The sequence below is a fragment of the Planococcus citri genome, chromosome 3 (assembly GCF_950023065.1).
Source record: "Planococcus citri chromosome 3, ihPlaCitr1.1, whole genome shotgun sequence".
Taxonomy (NCBI): domain Eukaryota; kingdom Metazoa; phylum Arthropoda; class Insecta; order Hemiptera; family Pseudococcidae; genus Planococcus; species Planococcus citri.
The window spans coordinates 3952920-3978863 of NC_088679.1; the positions used below are offsets into that span (position 1 = coordinate 3952920).

At 34.2% G+C, this 25944-nt stretch overlaps 3 protein-coding genes across 4 annotated transcripts in view; all 3 read right to left on the minus strand.

Moving 5' to 3' along the window:
• The window catches only part of LOC135840888 (5-hydroxytryptamine receptor 1-like), a 919288-nt gene that overhangs the window by 508829 nt on the left and 384515 nt on the right, over positions 1-25944 (minus strand). The gene's annotated exons all lie outside the window — the stretch shown is intronic.
• Positions 9090-13492, minus strand: LOC135839202 (uncharacterized). The gene is made up of 2 exons (XM_065355118.1): positions 11920-13492; positions 9090-9126 (listed from the first exon to the last, which is right to left on the minus strand). Exons 1-2 carry the CDS (start codon positions 13310-13312, stop codon positions 9122-9124), a joined length of 1398 nt encoding a protein of 465 aa, XP_065211190.1. The 5' UTR covers positions 13313-13492; the 3' UTR covers positions 9090-9121.
• On the minus strand, positions 13489-17783 carry LOC135839201 (uncharacterized). Its single transcript, XM_065355117.1, has 2 exons — positions 17408-17783; positions 13489-15380 (listed from the first exon to the last, which is right to left on the minus strand). Coding segments are annotated over exons 1-2 (1893 nt in total). The 5' UTR covers positions 17409-17783.

Below are 25944 nucleotides of genomic sequence, written 5' to 3' on the forward strand. Positions count from 1 at the left end.
TGTTTTTCATGCAAAAGTTCAGATTGAGGAACGTGGCAGATCAAAGAAAATCATCCAGTGCAAGTGATGCCAACACTATCGCCATCCTGAGAATTTCTGTCGACTAAATGCTTCTTGTGTTAAATGTGCCAGCGAACATCTAACCTCAGAATGTTGAACCCAAGAAAACCCTAAATGTGTCAACTGCAAAGGATTGCACACTGCCAATTACAGGGGTTGTCAAAAACACTGTGATTGTCTGATCCAAATAATAATAAAATCATCATCATCATCATCATCAAAAAGAACTTTCTGTACAATTTAAAAAATTTTCATGAATCCAGTTGCAAAATTTCAAATCATCATTGACAAAAACAACTGCAGGTAGCTTTTTCGAATTTGGAGCTAAAATATTATTGCTTAGCATAGTCATTAGTTGACCATCTTTGAAAATACTACTCGCTGTTTGGCTATGATGAAACGCACTTGCAATAGAGTAGCAAAAACTCTAAAATTGAAACTAGATAGAAACTTGTACAGTTTTAGCAAAAAGCAAGACTTCTCAGTAATCAATACCTAAGAACATACTTTTTTTTGCAATTCGTGTCTATCTGATTGCAAGATAGTTTTTGCATTTTGCTTTCACGATATTCCCGCACAACAATTGTAGACGTCGACATTTACATCGACTATGTTTTTTCCAACATGATGATGGAAAAGTGATCAATTAATTATTCAGTAGGAATCTTCTGTCCGTACAAAAGCCAAATAAATGAAAATTTTCGAAATTTTCTCATTATTTCTGATACCTCTACATGCCAGATCGACATGTACATATAAAATTTGATGCTCGAAATTTACATCCACAATTATGTCAACCAATTTTTCACAATTGATATTTCTGTTTTAGTGTTTAAAAGTTTAGTAAACATTCAAAAATATGGTCTTGTTCAATGAGGAAAACAAATTTTTTAGGGCATTGACAAAATTATTCACTTTTCCACAGTTTTGAGTTGTAGATGATATGATGTTGATATTGTGGATGTATTTGTTGATGTCGAATTTCACATGAACATTGACATCGACATGTCGACATGAAAAATGGATTAGTTTAGTACTCTTAGATAAAGTATTGCACCATCTGTGATATAAGAAATTTCTGTTCGACAGTTTGATTATACAGACTTTTTGTCTGTACTTCTTCGGAAGTGGTCTTTGCATCGATGCTATTTTCAGCACGAGCAATAGCCACATCAGAGGAGATCATTTTTGGAAAAAAAATTATAAATTTTTAAACTGAAATTTTATAATTTTACAAAGTCGGAGGTCGACATAAATTTCGATGTGAATGTTGATCCATCCACATCCGTCACTTTTGGATGCCTCATGTCGATGTGAATTTCGACCCTGTGTCGAGCCAATTGTCGACACGAATGCAGATCAACATCAGTCGACAATTACATCGACAATTAGCTCGACACAGGGTCGAAATTCACATCGACATGTGGCATCCAAAAGTGACGGTTGTGGATGGGTCGACATTCACATCGAAATTAGCATGGTCATTGTTGTACGGGTTGGTTGATTGATTTGCATTATTTGCTAAGTTTGCTTTTAAATACATATCAACTTGAAGCATGAAACTGATTTTTCATGTCTTGACCTTTTTTATAATTTATTAAGTAGGCCTAGAATGTACCTAGACATCTCGGTAGGTACTTTTATAAAAATGAAGTCAAATAAACTTGTATATGTATTAGAATATTCAAGATTCAACTAAATAAAATCATTCGTACACAAATAAAAAAATATTGAAAATGAAATTCCAAATCAGTCCAAAATTTGGTTTTGATAAACAGTATTGCTGATTGCCTCTATGTCGAAATACTATTTTGTTGATTGGCTAAATACTTAGATAAACTGAAAATTCATAAAATTGCCATTTAAAAATTGAGTAGAAATTTCTGATGGATACAGTGCTAAAATTATTCTAATCATCGTGGACGCAAACACCTGCTGGTTATTTTTTCAAATTTGGCGCCAAAATATTGCTAAGTAAATATGTATTACATAAATAAAATCCTAATCTAATTGGCTTTATTGAAATGCTATTCGCTGATTGGCTATTTATTGAAATACTGTTCGCTAATTGGCTAGAAGTTGAAAATATGTTGATGAAAAAGTGAAAACAATAGACATAGTTTTATCGCGCAAAAACTACAAAAATTTAGAATTTTATTAGAACAATTTTTAGAGAAAAGTGAACGTTTTTCAAATACAAAAAACTACACAACTTTTAGCAGTTTTCCAAATTTTTGGAAAAAAAACATTTTTGGCAATTTAGGCAAAAAGCGAGACGTTTTGCCATTTTTGACAGAAAAAGAGACTTCGACAATAATTTCAGCAAAAGGCAGGGCCTCTTAGCAATTTTTGGCAAACGAACAAAACTATTTAGCAATTTTGATAAAAAGCAAGAATTTTTGACGACAAGTTGACACAATGCAGGACTTTGACAATTGTTGCAAGAAGTACGACTTTTTGGGAATTATTGACAAAAAAGTAATTGCTGCCATTTGGCAATTTTTGGGAATTTTTTTAGAGAAAAGAAGTGAAGACTTGGTAGCGATTTTTTATTATTATTTATTTTATACTCATTAAGGAACCTCATGAAGAGTCCTCCAGTAATTTGGATGCAAAGTGGACTCAGTGGTAGCCCTTGGGCCAAATAGATATCACATCACTAAAATTTAGCTGTCAGTTTTAAATTTAGCTCCCATAGTACATATATGTACTTTTGAATTTTCAAATTATCAAAACCGATACCCCGACGCTCAAGTTTTTTCCCACGGCGTTGTCGTGGGAAAATTTTGACTCACGCGCTTAACCAAAAGGCACGTTTTATTTTCCTTTTCAACTAAATTTCTCATATTTTATGCTTCGAAGATTATTCAAATTCTTTATTTCCGATGAAAATTTGAATAATCCTCGAAAGATGTAGTATGAAAAATCCACTTGAATGGTAAAATGAAAAAAGTTCCTTGCGCGAGCTCGTAGGTCAGAATTTTCCCACGACAACACCGTGGGAAAAACCTTAGCGTCGGGGTAGCGATTTTTGAAAATTTCAAAATTCAAAATTCTACTGTGGGACCTTAACTTACAACTGGCAGCTAAAATTTTAATGGTATGGTACTTGGGCCAACAGCTACTACTGATCACTTTTCATCTGAATCCCCTTAAGAGAGCATCTTAAATGTTCCGAGGGAAGTGAGGGCAAAAGCTTCGGAAAATTTATAATTCGAAAATTATATGTAATTTCAATTTTAATATCTTAACATTTCTTAAATTTAATTAATAAGCTTAGCTTACTTAGTTTTTGAAATTCCAAAAAGCTCGAAAAAGTAACCGAAACAGTGACAAAATATCAGCAAAACATTTTAATGGAGAAAAAAATCAACGAAGAAAACGCAACGATACAACCACGAACAAAAATAAGCCATCAGCTATACGCTGATTGCAAGATAGCCTTAGCATTTGCTTTCACCATATTGGTTGATGGTTGCATTGATTGCTAAGTTAGCTTTTAAAGACTTATCAACTTGAAGCTGACTTTTGTTAAAATGAAATCGAATAAATTTCTCGTGAATTAGAACGTTCAACTAAACAAATCGTTTGATGGCATAATCAACATGATCTCACCTTAGACATTTAAGAAGCATCAGTTTAAAAATTTTATTCTTCTGATTCTTCAATTCCACTTTTTGTTGATAGAAAGATTCATATTACCATGTTTCATATCAGTTTTCAAGTTCACATTATCTACAAATTACAGAACTTTTTCACAATTTTTTGAATTCTCAGTGTCTCTAAATGACAAAATTTCATAATTTTTTTAAAAATTTCTATTGTCTTTAAATTTACAAAATTTCAAATCAATTTTCAGAATTTGCCATTCATTCTAAAATTATTAAATCTTCAAATATGTTCAGAATTCCCATTGCCTCTAAATTATACGAAAAAGATATGGGTAATTTTTACAAAAATTTCAACTGTTTTAGCACAATCACCCGATCCCAGATCCCATTCAAAAATACATAATATGATGAAATTTGTTTCAAAACTCAGTATTTCTAACTGTTCAGTTACAATAATAATTTTTACTATAATCTTATAGTAAAAATTATCATTTCAATAAACTTTGCTATAGGCACCAATAGTAAAAATCATTTTGTTTTAATAATTTTTACTAAAGCATGATAATAAAAATGACATAGGTAAACCAATTGGGTAAAGATTGCTCATTTTAAAGTAATTTTTAATATCATTAAAAGTGAATATTAATCATGTCAAGGTAATTTTTACTAATGATATCATCATATTTTCATAACTCAATTTTAAAAAATCAAAATGAGGTGGTAAGAGAGGGTTCAATCTTCTTTTTTTGCACTATCATCATGTACCCACTCCAAAGTATATGTATATCTAGCCAATATTTCCAATGAAAAATCCGTCACCTACCTACCTACCTCATGGGGATTTGAACCTGGGTCCCTACAATATTCCTATTCCTACCTAAATGCCCTAACCACTCGGCCATGAGTTCACATGGCGGGTTAGTGCATTAAAAGAATATATTTAAGTATGTATTGTTTGGTGAACGCCCCACCAAACCACTCCCACTTGAAATACACAGCCAGCAGACTGGGGGTATAGCAGGGTACAATGAGTGGTAGGTGTTATACAAGTCCCCTTTACCCTTTTTTAGGATTTAATGCATTAAAATAATGAACTAAAATTGCAATTACAGTACTCAGCAATTACCTATTCAAACTGAATGAAAAATAATCTATTCCCTCCGCCTTAATGATTCTCACATTCTGTCCATATGTACAAAAAACGGTTGGATAGTTAAAGAGAACATTCATGTATAATGAAATATCAATTCTCAAAGCGAAACCAATAGTGTGCTATGCACACTAATGAATAAAGTTCCTTGTGCGGGTGCGTGAGTCAGAATTTTCTCACGACAATACCGTGGAAGAAACCTTAGCGTCGGGGTAGCGATTTTAAAAAAATTTAAATTCAAAAATTTTACTGTGGGACACTGGGACCTTAACTTACAACTGGCAGCTAAAATTTTAATGGTATGGTACTTGTGCCAAGAGCTACTACTGAGATCACGTTTCATCCAAATCTCCTCAAAAGAGCAGACATCTCAAATGTTCAGAGGGAAGCGAGGGCGAAAGCTTCGGAAAATTTATGATTCGAAAATTTCAATTTCAATTTTAATATCTCAGCATTTCTGTTAAATTAATACTTAGTTTTTGAAATTCCAAAAAGTTCAAAAAAGTAACCAAAACAGTGAGAAAATATGAGCAAAACATTTTGATGCAGAAAAAAATCATTGTGTAAACCTCGACATCATGTACTAATTATTACAACGATCAAACAGATATTCGCATGATTGCAAGATAGCTCTAGCATTTTGCTTTCACCATATTGGTTGATTGGTTGCATTGGTTGTTAAGTTTGCTTTTAAAGACTCATCAACTTGAAGCTGACTTTTGTTAAAATGAAATCGAATAAATTTCTCGTGAATTAGAACGTTCAACTAAACAAATCGTCTGATGGCATAATCAACATGATCTCACCTTAGACATTTAAGAAGCATCAGTTAAAAAATTGTATTTTTCTGATTTTTCAATTCCACTTCTCGTTGATAGAAAGATGTCTGATTTGTGAAACCGTTGCAAAATTTCAAATCATCATTGATAAAAACAACAGAACTTGTGATATAGATCGATTTGAAAATAGGAAAATTTTTGAACTAGGGAACGTAAGTGAGTAGGAATAGGTATAGGAATTTTACTGTTGAGAAAACTGGGGTGAGTTTATATAGGAAAAAATAACCTACCTATATCAACATAAATTAATGCTCTAATAATATGGAGATAGCTTTCGAGTAATCTCAAACCAAAACAGGGGAACATATCTATTTACAAGGTAGACAGAGTCTACAATCATAAACCATTTTCGGACAATGTCCTAGTTTTATCTAACTCGAATTGTAATTAAAAATTACATACATTTTAATTCTAAGAATAAAATGAGATGGTCACATATTGAAATCTTTCACTAGATTATCTTATTTAAAAACTAGGCGAATTAAATCCTTAACTGGATTATCTAAATTGCAAGCTTAAGAAAAAACCATCTCCTTGATTATCTAATTAATAAGTTGCGACTACAATTCTTAGCTGAATTATATAGTAGCCTAGTTTGAGAAAGCCCTAAATACTGCCCGGAACTATGGCATGAGGAGTTACCTCAGCCTAGCCGGTTTGCTCGAATTAAGAACTTACTCCATTTGATGCATACTCAGGAACTAAAGTTGAAAATAAATCATTTGAAATAATTCGAACTCGTGTACCGAAATATTACACCATTTAATAATTGAAAAAAGAATGTTCACTTATTACATTATCAAAAAGATAAAATACATTCGAACAAACACGTTCATATACTCGAATTACCGAAAATATACTGACGTTAGGTAGGTAAGTACCTAACGTCATAAGCTATCAATTTTCCCACCTATGATTTTAACCTTGAAGAGGATCGTCGAATTTATGCCAATGTAATTGCCTAACTATTTCTATTTAGGCATCCTTACATGACATAAACTCTCCCCCCGACAAAAAGAAAATCGATAGGAGGGGAAAATTGACACTATACAAAAATTTTGAAACAAAAACATTCTATCTAATTTTACATCAAACATTCGGTTAACAACATATTTACATTTTTATCAAAAAGATACAATTAAACGAGTACAAAATCAAAAAGATATGAAAAACGATCAATAATCGGAAAAACACATCATCCAAAAAACAAAAATACACGACAATTACAAAAAGTTAGTACATAGATTCAAAACATAACCGAAAACCGATACAAATCACTCGAGTACTAAACGAAGAAAAAATCTAAACCATTACATTTCTTTGATTATCGACTGCCACGAGTCTGCTTAATTAGGTATCTTTCTATCGGCTAAAATTCGAATTGTAGTTGGTCTCGAGTCATTAAGCTTAAACTCCTCATTATGCCAATTGATCGAACTTCAGGAATCTTGACTTTACATCGAGCTGATCGAGACAAGGGGTTTTGAGGAGGTCCACTCAGGTTGAGAATTACCGTTGATGGATCGTAACTAATGATGTACGGTTCAAGTTGCTGCCGGCCAATTATTACAGTACCATGGTGAGCTTCATGTTTCCTACGAGTTTGGAAATCCACCACATGACACTTAATACTGTGGGTTTCATTGACGTGAAAATGAATATCCGGTGTCAACTTTATCGGCACGTCAGTAGTTCTTCGCGATACCAATCGGAATTCATCTAGCCAAGGCACGTATATTGCTTTGGCGTGATCGAGCACCTCAAAGTTGAAAGAGACGTACGGATCGAAGAAAGTCAAAGCAGCATCGTTGACCAGAGACACTTCGAGGGTAGGATCGAAAATAATTTCCAAATTATCGTTATGTATCTTCCCCAAAATCGTCAATAAGAAATTAAAACTCGAGTCGCGATTATAAGACCATATCGGTGGTACAACGTGAATTGCTGGAAAAATCTCATTTTTGAATGTACGTCTAACCAGGTTCAAATGATTCCGCCAAGCTACAGCTTCTATGTGAATTCGAGGCCATTCAAATGTCTGCCTTTGTCTATACAAATGGTAACGAGGTATGACTATTTTAAAATGCACGTATGTTCCTCTCGTCATCGCATTCCACAACCTTAAATAATGATTCGGGAAGTCTCGGTCGGATGGATTCCAGTTAATTGTAATTCGTTGATATTCGGCTGGGAAGTTATGTGGAATGTAGTGTACGATTTCGCAAATTGGAATTAATTCACGATCCACCAAGTCATTTGAAAAAATCTGTGGTCCATCGATTTCACCGTAATTCAAATTTGGGAATCTCGTAGAGAGGTATTTTGGCGATGGTTGAATTGGAACAGCCGCAGGTACTCGAATTGGATCATCCATATTGGTAGCTTCATCACTAGTCGATTTCGATTGCGAAAAAGAAGTAGTAGGCTGACTTGACGTAGAGGCGACCGCTTTGATGGACAATTCTTTATTCGCTTTAAACTTTGCCACTACTTCGTCAATGGTCATGGAGCTCGAAATTGGTGCGTGTGAAGGAGGTAGGAGCTTCGTACTATTCTCAGGTATTTTGATAGCTGGTATACTCGAGTGTTCTTTCTCTATAGCCGACTTTTTCGGATTTGGAATACCTTCATCGGGACTCTTGAGTTGGTTTACTACTTTTCCATCACATCGTGTTAATTTGACTTGTAATTCACGAACGCAGCGCTGATCATTGGTGACGGTGACCTTCAAATTATCGATTTTTTGGCAAGTTTTATTCAGGAGCTCGATTACTTCTTCAGACTCAGAGTCAGTGACAAAATCCTCGTCACAATAGTCGTCGTAATCACCGGGTTTTGTATCGTCCGCAAATTCTACTTTTTTCTTCTCTTTGTTGTTCGTTTCAGGTGAGTTTACCGGGTATTCAATTGCGAGTATTTTGGCTGGAATTTCGGATTGCAAGTTGGATACTGATTCGGTTGAGTTATCCGCTCCATGACTTATGTTTGAACTCGTAGGCTCTGGATTCGGCGTTACGCCGTTTACGGACGGTTTCCAGAGGGTTTTGATCGAATCATCGATGAAACTCGCAAGACCCAAAATCTCGAACGTGACAGATGATACAAAATTCGAATAAACAGGAACGTCTGAAGTTAGGATCGGTTTTAACTCCTCAAATTCTCCGGCGGCGAGTGACATTGCGATGAAATCACGTATATAGAGTTCGATGCGATGGAATTCACTTTCCACGTAGACTTGTTCGATATCGGCAGCTAACTTCATCTGTGCAATAGCATTGCGTATTTTGTATTCAATTGGGCAATCGACTTTGGCGAAGATCATTCGTAGACGGCGATTTTGGTTCGAACGCGTAAACAAAACTCGAGTCTCAAGATTCTCTGGCATACATTCGAAATCACTGTAGCTTTCTTTCGTCGTCTTCATCGGATGAACATGATTCCGATTACAAATCGAATACGCTTTATTCTGTGAACATAAAAATATTTACAAATGTACAGGTTAGAATAATTCTATGAGGCTTGTAACGATTTACAATCTATTTAATTTACAAATAAGATAAAATAAAAGAGAGACAAGAAAGAAGACTCAGACAAGAAGGCAAAGACTCCTATTCTTTTGGTGGAGGCTTTAGATCATCAGTTGTGTGGTCATATTTTTTCAGATGTCGAATATTCTCTCGTATTATATGACCTGGTCGATTTTCGTCTTCTAGTTCATATACGTTAATGAAAGGTTTCTTAATTATTTTATAAGGACCTTTCCATTGATGACATAACTTCGCAGCGACACCTTTAGCTTTTGATGATCTTGGATGATTTCGTACAAAAACTCGTTCACCTTTCTCCAAAATAATAGGCTTACGATATCGACTAAAATAATCGAGTTTTCGGTCTCGATCTTTTTTCATATTTTCTTGAATCTTTTGAAGAATATTTGATGGTAAAACTCGCTTTTTTACAATGTCGACCAATGGATCTGGAACTAATCTTCTCTTCACAGCTTCAAAGGGTATATAACCTGTTACAGTACTTTCTGTATAATTAAGTTTCTTTTCAATATCAGGCAATATTTGAAACCATGATTTCTGTTTGTCACTTAAATATTTCCTGATACTCGAACCAACAGTACTCATAATTCTTTCAGCTGGATTGCTATTTGGAGTGTAACGTGACGTATATCGAACTTTAACATTCATATTTTTCCAATAATCTCGCCAATAATTTGAAGAAAATTGAGGTCCATTATCACTCAGTACAATTTTCGGAATTCCAAATTCATTCATCCATATTTTAACTTTTTCGATCAAATTAGTCGAGTTATTGGCTTTAATCGGGTACAATCGAACATATTTTGTAAAATGGTCTTCTACTACGAAAATAGTATCACATCCAGCTGTACTAGGAGGTAGTGGACCAAAATTATCAACGCAAATCATCTGATTGAAGTACTCTGAAGTTATAGATTGAATTGGTCCATATAATCGAGTTGAAGTTTTTTGAGAAACTTGGCAAGAAATACATTCGTTCACAAACTGATAGACCTGAGTAGTCATTCCAGGCCAATCAAAATGACGTCGTATTATCTTAATTAACTTGGTAATTCCAACATGGCCGTATTCGTAGTGATAGTGTTGGATGACTTCACGTTGTAAACTTTTGGGAATAAATATTCTCCAATCATAATCATTTTGGTTCTGATACACTACTAATTTCAATTTATCATCAACTCGAGTTTTTTCTGGAAATTTCAAAATGTAATGACGTACTACATCATCATTATTTTGAACAGCTCGAAGACGTCGAAATTCAGTATATAAACACTTTGGTGGTACATAGTCAAATAGAAACACCGTGAAATTCTTATCATTTTCAGTGATGTTGAAAGAATACCTTGAGAGGAAATCTGCGATCGAATTTTCACATCCAGAAATATGTTGAATATTCACTCTGAAGTTATCTAGGTATAATAACCATTTCATAATCCTATTTGGTAATAATTCATTTTTCTTCAAATAGGTTACAGCGATATTATCTGTATATAAGTTTACTTCATTTCCAGCTAATAGGTAGTAATTTTTGGCTAGTAAATGTACCACTGCTAGTAACTCGAGTTCCATCACTGAATAGGATTTTTCATATCCTTTCAAAACTCGAGATGTAAAGGCAATTGGCATCATCCAATCAGTTTCATCTGCTCGAATTGGTTGCATAACTACTCCTGCGATGGCCTTCGTTGAAGCATCGGTATAAACGTAAAAAGGCTTTGTAAAGTCTGGATATGCTAACAACGTTTCTTTCGCCAATTCTTTCTTCAATAACTCGAAATGCGCAATATTTTCTTTCGTCCAAATAAATCCACCTTTATCAGTTGTCATCGCATAAAGGGGAGCGCAGAGTAGACTAATTCTGGGCATGTACTCTCGGTAGTATTGAAACATGCCCAAGAATTGCTGGAGGCTTTTTACGTCTTTTGGAAGCTCAAAATTCAGTATAGGCTCGATTTTTTCGGGATCCACCTGGACTCCCTCATCAGAGAAAATCATTCCAAGGTATTTAATTTTACGACGACACCATTGCGTTTTTCGAAGATTGAGTGTCATTCCAGCGGCTTTTACTTTTTCTAGGAATATTCGAATGTGTTCAAGATGTTCTTCGATTGTTCTTGAATATATGATAACATCATCGACGTATACACCTGTGAATTCTTCACATCCACGAAGTACCAATCGTAATGCATATACGAATGCTGCGAGGCTATCCTCAGTACCAAATCCCACAACGGTCATGACGAAAGGAATACCGTCAATGGTAAATGATAGCACGCATTGTTGGTCTTCAGCAAGTTTAATTTGTAGAAAGCCATTGTTGAAATCGAAAATTGTGAAGTATTTCATGTCCTTGAACTTCATACGCATGTGGTTAATATTCGGAGGTTCAGTCGAATGTCTCAAAATAAATTCATTCAAAGGACGACCATCTAGGCAAATTCGCACTTTACCGCCACCTTTATCGACAAAAACGAGACCTAACTTATAAGGAGATTGACGTTCTACTACCTTACCCTCTTTTTTCCATTTTCTTATAATTTCGGCTACACCATCTTCATATCTATGAGGAATCGGTCGAGTTTTACACCATACTTTATGAGGTGGTGGCAATTTATTACCAACGAATGCAAATCTATGTTCATAACAATTGCATAATCCTATTCTATTCTCAAAAGGCTCACAATTGTTATAGATATGTTTACGCAACGTACCTTTATGCTTAGTTGAGAGATCGGTGCCTTCAACTGCTTCTTCTATTTTGTACTGCAGTTCTGTCTCGATAACGTAAGCTGGATTCTCACTGATCGAAAATATTTCTTCAGGTTTCATCAATGTAATGAACTGGACCTCTTTGAGTGGCTTTTGTTTAGGATCTTTGTTTAACTCGAAATTAGCTGGATTTTTGTCAGCATCTTTGTAAGGAATTTTAAACGTTCTATTTTGCATAATCGTAACATTCGGATCCGTGACTTCGACGTAATTACCAGCGGTATGGATTACCATTTCGAATTCGCTCATTAAATTTCTGCCAATAATTAAGGGAGTATTCAGATCTTTCACAACGAATACTTGGATATTGTAAACTCCCTTTTGTGGCTTTTGGCATGGAAAACTCATTGGTACGTATGCCATTTTGTTGATTCTCGGATGAGATTTCGTCGCAGCCAAAGAGAATTTTTGTCCCATCCCTTCAGCTCGAACTTCGCTTTTCCTGAATTCCGGGTACTCAGCTACTATGCGTTCGAATACATTTTCATTCATCAGTACGTGGGAGCACCCATTATCAAGTAATGCATCTACATCGATTTTGCCAAACTGGACAGTAATTTTCGGCGATACATCTTTGTTTTTATACTCGATCTCGATAGGATTTAAGACGTCAATTATGCTATCGTTCAAATTGAATGAAACTGGCTGATCACTTTTTCCATAAGTTCCATCGAGTAGATTATCGCGTTCTTTTGATTCTTTGTCTCTTTTTGGAAATAAATTTACTTTGCAATATTTCTTGAAAAAACTACACATTTCGTAATGCAGTTTGCTAAGTTCACAATATTTCCATTTTGCATAACCAGGTAATTTCGAACTCGATTTTCCGCTATCATATAATTCTCCTTTAGGTTCATAGAGAATTTTGCCTTCAGCGACGTACTTGAACCATTTATTTTCAGAAGGAACCAGTTCATTTCTTTTAACAAATGGTGAAAAAGCATTCCAAAAAAGACATTTTTCTTGATTTCGAGTTGTAAAATAAATTGTTTTATTTATTTCCTCAAGAACATCCCAATAATCTTTTGTTGGTGTAGGAAAGTTTATCGGAGGAATCAACGCTAATACGATATTTGGTATTTGATAATAATCTCTAAGTTTTGATACAAGTTTATTCAATTCATTCTGGAACATTGAACTGTCGAATTTCTTGAAAATCGATTCTTGCAAACCCAGATGAACTAAAGCGTGATCAGTTCCAAAAGGGATATCGAATGTTTTTTCTTCAAGCAATTCATTAGCTCTTTTCGCTGTTAATGAATCACCAACTAACAAGTATTCTTCTTCTTCTTTTGCGATGTTGGTATTCTCGTGGAATTGTAAGAATCTGAACATTTGTTGACTGCCAATATATAATACACCTCCATTAAAAAGAAATACTTTTTCTTTTTTAGGTATTTCTGGAACAACTGGAGGTATCACTGGAGTATCTTTTTTGTTAATAATCGCAGCCTGATGAGAAGAGGTCGACTTTGATCGATTTGAGGTAGCACCGCGACCGTTGGTGTTACCTAATTCAAGTTTAAATCATCGATCGATATTTCAATTTCATTACATTCGAATTCTTCGTCAAAATTTGGAGGATTTTCGACATCGTAATCTTTGATATTTTTATTCGCGTCGACGTAACAAACTGAAACTCCTTCTTCTTTCATATCGATTTCATTAACACTGCCAACTGCTTTAAATCGAGCTTTTCCATCACGATCAGTACGCTTAAAAATTTGACCTTTATCAAATTTCTCAAAGGGATTAAATTTCTTTGATCGATTATCACTAGAACTACTAGTTCTATTCGAGCTACTTGAACGAGAATCGTCATTAGTTGAAGACGATGAGCCAGATTTTTTCATCTTACTAATTAATGGTTTTACAGCTTGATGGTAATATATAGAAGCGTCCATATCTTTTTTATTTGATATTCCACCATCTTCCATTTCACGAATTTCTTCGATAATATCTTCAATAGTATCACTGGCCGTGCATTCTTTAAAAATTTCGCGATACTCTGGTCCAATTTTAGTCAACAAAACTTGTACGATCCATTTTGCTGTGACTGAGGTATTCCACCTCATTCTTCTCAACCAAAATGTAGAAAAGTCGACGACGCTTTGTTGAGGTTTCTTCCTGTCTTTCTCGAAATTTCGGATATCTCGTTGCTGATTATTGATTGTTGAGAATTGCTTTACTAACTTTATAGCATTCTCGTGCCATGGACCGTCAAATTTTATGGCTTTTTTGTAATTCAATAATTCGGCATGTGACAAGAAAAAATCGAGTGCTAGATTATACTCCTTGTTTGTTCGTACAAGTTGGCGGATTTCATTCTCGAACTCAATTAAAAATTCCTCGACAGTTCTATGATCATCTGAAGCTTTCCAAGGAGTAACTCGAGCTCCTTCACAAATCACTTTGATCGATTTATTACTAGCTGAATTATCAGTACTCGAAAATTCCACTTCATCAATGATTAATAATGATCTCGAACCAGGAATACCAATCTCAAACTCTTCTTGTTTGACGTTCAAATTAAAATTCCGTTGTGGAATTGTAATACAAGTTGGTTGTGGAACAAAATCTCGACCTCCTGCTGAACTTCGATTTGGTTTGTTATGTATAGCAAATTGCATAGCTACAGATTCAGACATTCTTTCATTCGTTATTTCTAAAGCATCAATTAATTGTGCTGCAGACACATTATTCGAATTCTGTGATGTTCCTGCTTCATCAGCACCGGGTAGCAACGATAATCGTTTACGATTAATCTCTTCTAACTCCTTTTGTCTTTGTTTCAATCGAGCATTTTCAGCAATCACGGCTTCGTATTCTTGCTGAGTATGAGACATTTCTGCTGGTTGATATGTCTCGTCGAATACTTCGTTATCTTCCGGTGGAATATCGACTGGAATTCGTATCACGTCACTACTCGTAGAATCGTGCGTTTTTTGCGAGCGTGGACGAAATTTCGATTTAGTTTCTTTATAGAAACCTACTGGCAATTTCTTTGGTCGCAATTCACGTTCGGGGAAAAATATTTTGGCTCGTCGACGTTCTTTCTTCTCGGCTGAATTTAAATCGAGTTGTTCCGAAGAAGTCGATAAAGATGATGAATTCGAAATTGTTCGAGCTCGATGGTATTTTATATAACCGTCAGAAAATTCAGGATTGTAAACAGTTTCGTTGAACTGGTCTCGAAAACCACTTAATTCTTTATCTATCGAACTATCTGCTTCGTTGGATGTAGTTGTAGTATCGATTTTGTCGTTTGGACTGATAGACAACTCAAGTACAAAACTATCAGATATCGAATACTGGAGAACTGCAGGGTCAGTATAATGAATACTAACAGACGGAGATTTCGTATCTTCGTTGATCTGGATCACAGGCTCTTCTTCGTTATTCACTATGGAGAATAATCAGTAAGTACAAACTCGAGCGTTTACACCGACTTGTTCTGGGCAGTATTTTCCTAACTATCTCTAAAATCCCTAACTGAACTATTTCCCTACTTCAATCAAGGCGATGGTCTAACACAAATATTTTAAAACTAAAACTAACCTAAATTGTCCAAAAACACCTTACGTTGCATGAAAAATTCCGAAAGGGATTCATTACCACGTCAGGCGCCAGGTTACATTTTACATAACCAATTTTGGCAAGTAAAATGCCTTTGGACAACTACACAACACAATAATAGTATAGAAAAATCAAGTTCAAACGGTTTCTAAATCTTTACCTCTACAAACGCCATGATAATCGTAACGATAAAAATTCCCACGTATACAACAGGATAGGATTATGGAAAATAATCGAATTCGACACAATCTCGCGAAATACTCGAACCACACTTCACTTCAAAGAAACGAAAATTCAATTAAAGATTTACTCTCAAAAGTTCGAAATCGATCGCAAGCACATTACTCGAATTAAATTTCAAATCAAAATCAAAAAACCGCATAAAATACAAACAAATTGCACGTAAACGCAAATACATACGAAGACGAGATGTTTACATTACAAAAGCTAGACAAATACTTAGTAGTAAAACTCAATGTTGCGATCGTTGGAGACTAGAAAGATAAGAAATATAAAATGGCGATCTAATACAATAGAGAAACGAATGCGTACGATTCTGAGAATTTAGTCAACACGATGTTGATTCCTCTATACTCATATTTTTTTTTTTTTTTTTTTTTTTTTTTTTTCGATGAATTTTATTAGAAAAACAGAAACTTAAAGCTAAGGCGTATTTCTTATACTCGGGTACTCGAAAATACGCGGGAGAGGGGAATTTAATTTCGTGGCCTTTACCAAAATCCTTCCTAGCCGAGGCTATACAAAGTAATGTATTTAAAACTACATGTATAAGCGTGTTTTATTATACGTAATATGATGATCGATTTCTGGTACTTTGTCGATGAGGTACAGATGGTTCGAATTATACGTGTCGTTATCTAGTTTGATTCTGGTACTCGAATGCTGGTACTTTACAAAGTTGGTACAACGAAAAGACTTGTATAATTATCGTTGCTTTCTGCTTGATGTTAAATACACTCTCTCACAAACTAGTTCCCTAAGTAGATAGGTACCTACCTATTCAGTACCTATCCACATGCGGACCGTACTTCACTATCAGGCGAGAGTGTCTCACAATGGAATATAGATAACGCGAGTTATAATTCTATTATCGGCCATATTTTATTACTCGAAACCTATCTTCATGCCTACATTTTGAACACATGTTCGAAGATGAATTTTGACACAAAAAATTTCGAAATTTAAATTTTTGATAGGATTAATTAATACCTATTAAACACACTAAGCCCTAGCCCCACGTTGGGCGCCAAATTAATTTATGTGATATAGATCGATTTGAAAATAGGAAAATTTTTGAACTAGGGAACGTAAGTGAGTAGGAATAGGTATAGGAATTTTACTGTTGAGAAAACTGGGGTGAGTTTATATAGGAAAAAATAACCTACCTATATCAACATAAATTAATGCTCTAATAATATGGAGATAGCTTTCGAGTAATCTCAAACCAAAACAGGGGAACATATCTATTTACAAGGTAGACAGAGTCTACAATCATAAACCATTTTCGGACAATGTCCTAGTTTTATCTAACTCGAATTGTAATTAAAAATTACATACATTTTAATTCTAAGAATAAAATGAGATGGTCACATATTGAAATCTTTCACTAGATTATCTTATTTAAAAACTAGGCGAATTAAATCCTTAACTGGATTATCTAAATTGCAAGCTTAAGAAAAAACCATCTCCTTGATTATCTAATTAATAAGTTGCGACTACAATTCTTAGCTGAATTATATAGTAGCCTAGTTTGAGAAAGCCCTAAATACTGCCCGGAACTATGGCATGAGGAGTTACCTCAGCCTAGCCGGTTTGCTCGAATTAAGAACTTACTCCATTTGATGCATACTCAGGAACTAAAGTTGAAAATAAATCATTTGAAATAATTCGAACTCGTGTACCGAAATATTACACCATTTAATAATTGAAAAAAGAATGTTCACTTATTACATTATCAAAAAGATAAAATACATTCGAACAAACACGTTCATATACTCGAATTACCGAAAATATACTGACGTTAGGTAGGTAAGTACCTAACGTCATAAGCTATCAATTTTCCCACCTATGATTTTAACCTTGAAGAGGATCGTCGAATTTATGCCAATGTAATTGCCTAACTATTTCTATTTAGGCATCCTTACATGACAAACTAGTAAATTTTTCAAATTTGGCGCCAAAATATTATTGCTTTGCTTTAAAAAAATACTACTCGTTAGTCGTTAGTTAACCATCTTTGAAAATACTACTCGCTGATTGGCTATGTGTAGACAATGATAAAACAGCAATTGCAACAGGAGTTACAAAAACTCTAAAAAAATGAAACTAGATAGAAACTTTGTACAGTTTTAGCAAAAAGCAAGACTTTTTGGTAATTATTGCCAAGAATGTACTTTTTCGCAATTCATGTCGTGAAAGTTGATATTTTAAAACTTTTTCATAAAAAAATTAGGCCTAATTTTTTTGAAAATAGTTATTTGGACAAAAAAATTGAGAATTTTTGCAATTTTCTGTATGTACCTTGGAGGTTCCTCCATAAATCAAATTGAGACCATACTCCAGAATACCATAAATTGTCTTTAAAAGTGGATCACTAGCAAAGGTCTCCATTTCTCTGCTGATAAAGCAGTGGTCATAAATTTCCATCATAAAAGAGGAACATTCCCTGATGTAAATCTGCGACTTCTTGAGAATAACTGATAAAAAGACTAATAAGTACCTACTATTTGGCAATTTTTGAAAAAAAAGTTAGATTTTTGGGTAGTTTTTTTAGAGAAAAAAAACGAGACTTGGTAGCGATTTTGCTGAGAAGCGTGAATTTTTGTTAAAAAGAAAAACTTTGATAATTTTAGCAAAAGGCAAGACAATTGGCCAATTAAGTACATATTGGCAAAAAAAAGGTGTTTTTTTCAACCTTTAGCGAAAAAGCCAAACTTTTGAGCGCTCAATTTCTGGAAAGGAAGCAAGATTGTTCAGTAATTTTGCTGTAAAGAACCAGGGCAGCTGTGAACCTGAATTGTTGATATGAGTAACTCGTCAAGTTACTGGGAGGGGGGTATAAAGTTTTTCTTCCCCTTCAAAAAAATCAATTTCATCTCTTACAGTGCAAAAATATAACTAATTACATTGTATATGTATTATTTTTTTAAAAATAATATGTAATTAGCTATTCTTGCGCTGTAAGAGACAAGATGTATTTTTTTGGGAGGGAGGATTTCCGCTCCCCCTTTCAAAAAACAAAAAAATAAATTCGACAAAATTCTCATCAAAAGTTCAGGTTCACAACACTCCTGCCAGTAAGCATAAGATAATTAAAAATTATCCCAGAAGCACAAAGCCAATTAAACGACATCGTTAATCAGTTTGCAACATCAAGTAAGTGTCTACTTCAATTTATTGATTTCTTATTTGGCAATTATTGGAACATAAAAAGGTACTTTTTTGTACTATTTTTGTTGTAGAAACGAAACTTTTCTGCACTTTCGGCAATTTTAGGCAATTTCTGACTAAAAGAGACTTCTGAGTATTTTTTGAAAAAAATTAAACTTCTTGAAAATTTTTTCCTCTCAAATATTTTGCATTATTCGAACCAAAATATGGAAATATCATTTCTGAAACTGGGGAAATATTTTGAAACCCAGTGACAGCAATATTCCTCATCATTACTTACTGCCAAATTTTAAAAACTCGAAAATAATTTTTAATTTTTCAGCCGTTTATTTTTCTTGAAATTTTGAAATTGGCAATAAGTAATGACCAAAATTGGCACCACTTTGCGTTTTAAAATTTTATGGTGATTCAGACGTTCTCGAATGACTTGTCGATTTTGAGTAAGTAAATCATTCACAAATTAATTGAGTCTAGTTTTTGATGGCAAAATTAAAATTGAACTGTCGATAAGTTTTTGTCCTACAGAAATTTAAAATTTTTGAAAAACAGTTTTTTTTTCAAAATTCATCTAGAATACAAAAAAGATTTTTACCTCTGAAAATCCTAATTACATCGGTGTTTCGTTCAAATCGCAGAGTATGAGTCCAGAAGATTCCATCGTCAGAAATCATACACAATATGCAACAAGACACACTACGATTTAGGCCCTACCTAATGTAAAAATAACGCTATTTTAACCATCAGTGTCAATAAAGATGATACGTATGTAAGATTACGACGACACGAAACAATGTAGGTACCTAATCTATCATTCTTAAAAGTATTCGAAATCTAATTCAGCCACGCTAATGTTGATTGATTACTGTCTTCTTCCACCAACTCGCATCTTTGCGTTCTCGCTTTCGTCAATTTCTTAAGCCTTATCGACATCGTCATCGAGGATTTGTTCGACAACAACATGGAAAATCCGACACATTTCACGTACTCGTATATGTAGGTACTTAACCCTGATAAACCTAAATACACTGAACAAAAATCCGTTCAGAAATGAAAGACAAGTAGCGATTTAGATACACACGACGATAATCATTGTTCATTAAGAGAAACTGTACAGCTTGCGAAAGCGAACTCTGGTTCTTGAGTGTGGGCGATAACTCGAGTATATACCTATTCGTATATTTGCCCATTTACCAAATCAAATACACTACAGTACATAGTAATACTACTCACACACTGTGCAGTAGTCGTCGTCGCAGGCATTTATGAAGGAGAAACAGAGAAGCAGAGAGAAAGCCGAGAAAGGAGAAAAAAAGATGAAACATAATACATCTTAGATGGAACCTACGTACCATAAAAATATTAACCGAAAACATAAGATGGTATAAAGGTTTTTCAGTCAGGCGCAAAAATACACAATAAAATTGTCAATAAAAACTAGAAGGAAGATTTTATACACGCGATGAAAAACATATATAAAAACGAGCGTAGTGGTAAGAAAATAAAATAAAATAAAGTAAAAAAAAAAAAAAAGAATAACGTCGTCGTTTTTCGTCTCTTACCTACACGTATACTATGAGGCTATATATACGATGTGTACTTATGATATAATAACGAAATACCAACCATTCAAATGTTTGTGAAACGACGACGAAAAACTCGCGCCGAATAATTCACAGCAGAGCGTGTGGCATTCCCAAAGGAACGTGTCTTTTACGCTTCAGGCGTCTGTACACTCTCTACACGGTGCTAGTAGTGCTATGCCTTGTGTACGCTGACACTTCGACTAAAAACTTCATACATATATTGAGGCTTTTTCTTGTTAAGCGATGCACCTTGTTGGTATTTCACGCTTATAAGCATTTTTCGCCTTATTTTTTTTTAGTTTTTATTTTCACCTCGTTTTTCTTCCTAGGGTTTATTATTTTTTTTTTTTGAAAAAGTAGGTAAATTCATTTTTAAATAATTTACAGAAATGCTTAAAATGATTGAATTTTGTACTGTTTTGGGAGAAAATATTGAATAAGAGAAGCGGGAGCTTGAATGAGAATTTTTTAGTCTCTACAAACTGGTCAATTTCAATATGAATGCAATATAAAATTAATGTAACGCTAATAAAAAGTCATTATCAGCTTTATTTGATGATTGCAAAAGAATTTTTGCTTTTTTGCTGATATGGCCTTCTTCAAAATTTGCAAATTTTGTATTTGAACCGGCACATAAGGATTTTGAAAATGTGTGCGTAAATTGATCGAAAGAGTCATACTGATGACAAATCCAAAATTATAATGTGCTGAATTTCAATTTTACCCTATTTTCAGAATTTTTTCGGCAACTGAATAATGCAAGAATTTGCTAGAGACTCTAGGACGATTCACAAAATGAACAACGGAGATCAAAAACAGGCTATACAAACAAAATTTCAGCTTTTCGAGTTGAAAACGTGAAAAAAAAATGGAAGAAAACAAATAGAACAGCTTTGTAGACTGTGGATGGTACATAAAAATACCGACTTCAAATTTTTTTCATAATAAGACATTGCCAGATTGGCTGTGAAGGCACATTGGAAAAAATGTTGAATCAATACAGATACAAGTACGTAGATAATTCATTTAACAAATCAACAATTTTCTTATTCCTCAAAAAATACCAGACAAAATGAAGAGGCGCAAATTTTTTTCAAAATTTTCAGTACCTATTTAATATCGAGACAAACATTTTTATGGTATTTCTCTGCGTACATAATGCTTTGAAAACCGAACATTTTTAGGTAAGTAGATTATTTTGAAAAGGAATTTTTTGAAATTTTCCAGCCAGAAAAACCAAAAAACACGATTTATTAGGGGAAAAAGTTGAAGAAATCTGTGGAAATTATCACATACTCACACAAATAATGTATATGAAGCATAATTTACCGGAATGTACCGTTAGGTTCAATTTCCTTTAATAGTAGGTAATTTTTTTTTCATTTCAGGCTTCCTGTTTAGAGCAGACGGAGTAACACATGTAAGGTCATAACAATGGTAATTGGTAAGTAACGTATGACGTATTTTTAATCCACATGGATGTCTCTACATAGCCCTCTGTCACACTGATGTGACTGATTTTTGGCGTTCAAGAAAATACGAGATTGAAAAAATTCGGATAATATTGAGAAAAGTTGAGATAATTTCGGAATACCTAATAAGAATTTGAAGAATTTTAATTTCTGTAAATAGCTACGAAAGAAAACATAAATTACGTATTCTTCATTTTACATTAAAAGTTTTGCTAGCTGGCAATGATGTTCAAAACCATGTCTTAAGATTCGCTCAAGAGATAGCTGAACCTCGTGAACAGAAATCGTCAATCAGCAAAAACCAAAATTGTCACCAACCCCACTATATTTTGCATGTACGAGTAAGTAAGTAAGTAAGTTTTGTTTGTTTCGTTTCTTTTTTAAAACGTACAACGAATTTCTCAAAGAATTGATCACTTTGTTAACAAATTGGTCGCTTTTTCTAAGAATTTAATTACTGCTTCCTAAGTCTCCATCAGGGACAGCCGGAGAGGGTGTGAAGAATACGTGGAGTCAAAACAAGGTGGAACAACATCAATGTCACAACCTGGAATGTAAGAACTTTGTAAGTGAGTATATCAAATTGACAATTTTATGCTATTAAAATTCATTGAACCCACAAACCCCTGAATAGTTAACGTTATTCGTGATTCGGTTACTCAAACCAATCATGTTATGCAACACATTACAACTTTCATTGGCGCCCAACGACTCAAACAAACACAAATTGATACTGTAGAGGTAAGTTGGTCTTGGCCACTCCAAATCTATCACACTTCCTCTCCTAAATTTTTGTCATTTAAATCTTTCATCTCAGACAGTTGTTCTTCTATCAATAACACTGTTGTAGCAATAATTAGGTTTATTTTGCAGGTTAATTTTTTAGTTTGTTTTTGTTTTTGATTTCTGTTTTTTCAATATATGGTCTCCAAGAGAAGGAAATCTGTCTAGAATTCCAGAAGTGCTAAACAAAAAATAAACAGGCAAGTGCCGAACAAAAAAAAAATGTAGGTTAGGTGAAAATTGATTAAATTTTCCACAGTCGTTCAGTGGTTGGAAGTAGGGGGATGGCCCAAGTGTGGGTGAAAGCCCTATCTTTTAAGTCAATTTTGATGTGTTTGAACCAAAAATTAAATTTTCCTAATGCTCACAGAATTAAACATGAGAAAAGTTTCAATCTTTTAGTTTCCTGTATATGTACTTATACTCGTACTAGACGAATCGTACATCCCTGCAAAAATCTGATGACAGTGTTCTGAAAAAGAATTGAATTCTCTACAATTTCATTGAAATGAAATTTTCGTACCTAAGACGCTTAGTTTTAAAATTGTGCGTCTTTGAAGTTTGGGCAACAAAAAGTTGAAAAAATTACTGCAACTTTTTGTCACACCAACTTCAAAGACTAACGTTTCATGCTTCAACTTCAAAGATGTACAATTTTGAAACTAAATGTCTTACAAAAATTTCATGTACCTACTTACACAAAATTGTGGAGAATGTATTTCTCTTTCAGATCATTGCTGTCAGATTTTTGCCAGGATGTGTGGTTTGTCCGGTACATGGGAGAAACTAAAAGATCAAAAATTGTCTCATATTTATCTCAGTGAGCTTATAGAACAAAATTTTTCCTGGTTCAGACACATCAAAATTTTCTTGATGCATGGGGCTTTCACCCACGTTAGTTTTAGTGTAATGTTGAGTACCTAGTGGCGCAGTGGAGAGCAGTGCTATCCACATTGATTTGCAACCTACTGTATACTAAGTACAGATAGGCAACCTGCAGGAATACTTGTATACCAGAGAGATAATTCACCTACTGTATTTTGCATGTAAGTATTAAGTAAGTTTTTTTTTTGTTTCTTTTTTAAAACATTTACTTAATGACCTCCGTAAAGAATTGGTCACTTTGTTAAAGATTTGGTTAGGTACTGTTTAAAGAATTGACTGATTTCTTAGATAATGGTCAATCAATTCAAGAATAATAGCCTTTAAGTTATTCATAATCAACACAACAAAGCAAAACAAAAAAAAAATTAATTAAAAATTAAAAATACCTATACCAATAATGGAAACTGAAAATATAAAAATATATACCTACCAAGCTAACAATCTGCAAACTAATTGTTAGAAAAAAAAACAGACAGTTTAGGTGATTGATCAAATAAAATGACTTTATTATTAGCCATTTTTCGCCCACTTTTCTTCAGTAATTTCTAATACAGATTTGAGTTATGATAGGCAGATACTGTTTGAATTCCTCAAAATTGAAAATGAGGACAGTGAACAAAATCTACAAACTATATTGGAGCCAGTGACCACTACACCGGGTAAAACTTTTGTAATGACAGATAATACAGCATTTTCTACCACCTATGTGAGAGAAATACATTCTGTTTCTGTAATCACGACATCTACAGTTTTAGTTCTCTTCTAACCTCGAGTTGAGGACAAACTAATGATAAACCAGTCATCATATGACTCCCTATGCATTGCATACCTATGTAGGTATCTGGGTTCAGGAGAATAGATAGGCTGTACCTATTCTATCATTTAGGTGAAACATGATCTGGAGATCTGTTTGAGTAAATCTGTTCCTGTATTCTGTAAATATGAACTAGTTCAAGTGTTCCTGTCAACGATTCATTGATCGTGTGATCTATTCCGTAATACTACAGTTCCTGATGTTGGACGTGTCATTATGGTGTACTCGGGCCCAGCAGCATGAGTTCATAAGTCTGGTGAGTCTGTATTGAAAATCTCAATTCAATGAGTATCACAAATGGACCTTCCCTCATCCGTTTGTCGATCCCTCCTAAGGTGGTGTGTTTAATTAGATACACTCCTTTACGACATTCTATGTCATTCCTTTCGTAACACTTTACTGGTTTATGTAACTGGAGTAGATTATTCTTAGGGTACTTGTGATATTTATGAATAAACAGTGCATAAAAGAATACATATAATCAAAGGCGTTTTTGTTAATTAAGGTATTTGTCCTATGTACTGAGGAGGTAAGCCCCCTGTCCCCAGGTACATGTGAAGCTCTCAGAAACTAGGTACTGCTCACTACCTTGAAGTAAGTAGGTATGTGAGCAAATATAATACTCAATGCACAAGTGCAAAATATGTCTTTACACTTTTAAACAATACCTAGAAGTAAATCAAAAGACTGAATGGTGAAAATAATATTTACACATTCATTCTGAGCTGAGTATCACCTAAAAAAATTTGTTCCCGAGGTGTCCTCAGAGAAGAGATATAGACAATGACATCTCTGAAAGAAAGAACTTTCGACGAAATTGTAGGTTTTTCGCTCCAGTCTTTGCCCAACCTGTTTTGAAAAAGTGGCCCAAACGCGAAATATCACATCCCAACTTTTGGAAATGGGCGATTTCTCTAAAAACATGTTGAGCAAAGGCTATACAACAAAAATAGCATGATTTTTTCAAAAATGTATTTTCTCTGGAAGCCTTTGTTTCCTTCCAGAGCACCTTCCTGACTTGAAAAGAGAAAAAAAATGTCCACTCTACGAAAACTGAAATCAAGGAGGCTTAGCAACTTGTGAGGATTCCTGAGAGGCTGAGAACAAGTAAATATGTGGATTTCAACAGCCAAATAATATAAAGATGAAAATGAAAAGTGCTCAATGCTTATGTACCTACTCTCGACGATGTACAATGAATTTACTCAAATGTACAGCCCATTTTGGCATTTCCACCAACCATCATCCAATTCCTTCTACACTAGACCAACATTTATCGCGAAATTAGACCCCATTCATGGGAAATTTCCCGATGATCGAGCAATAACCTTACAGTAAGTCATACTCGCAAAAGACATCGTAAAACGAAACCATAAAAGTGATTACATTTCGGTATCTGTACAAAACCAGCTACCAGATTCACCTGGTTAAACGACGACGAGC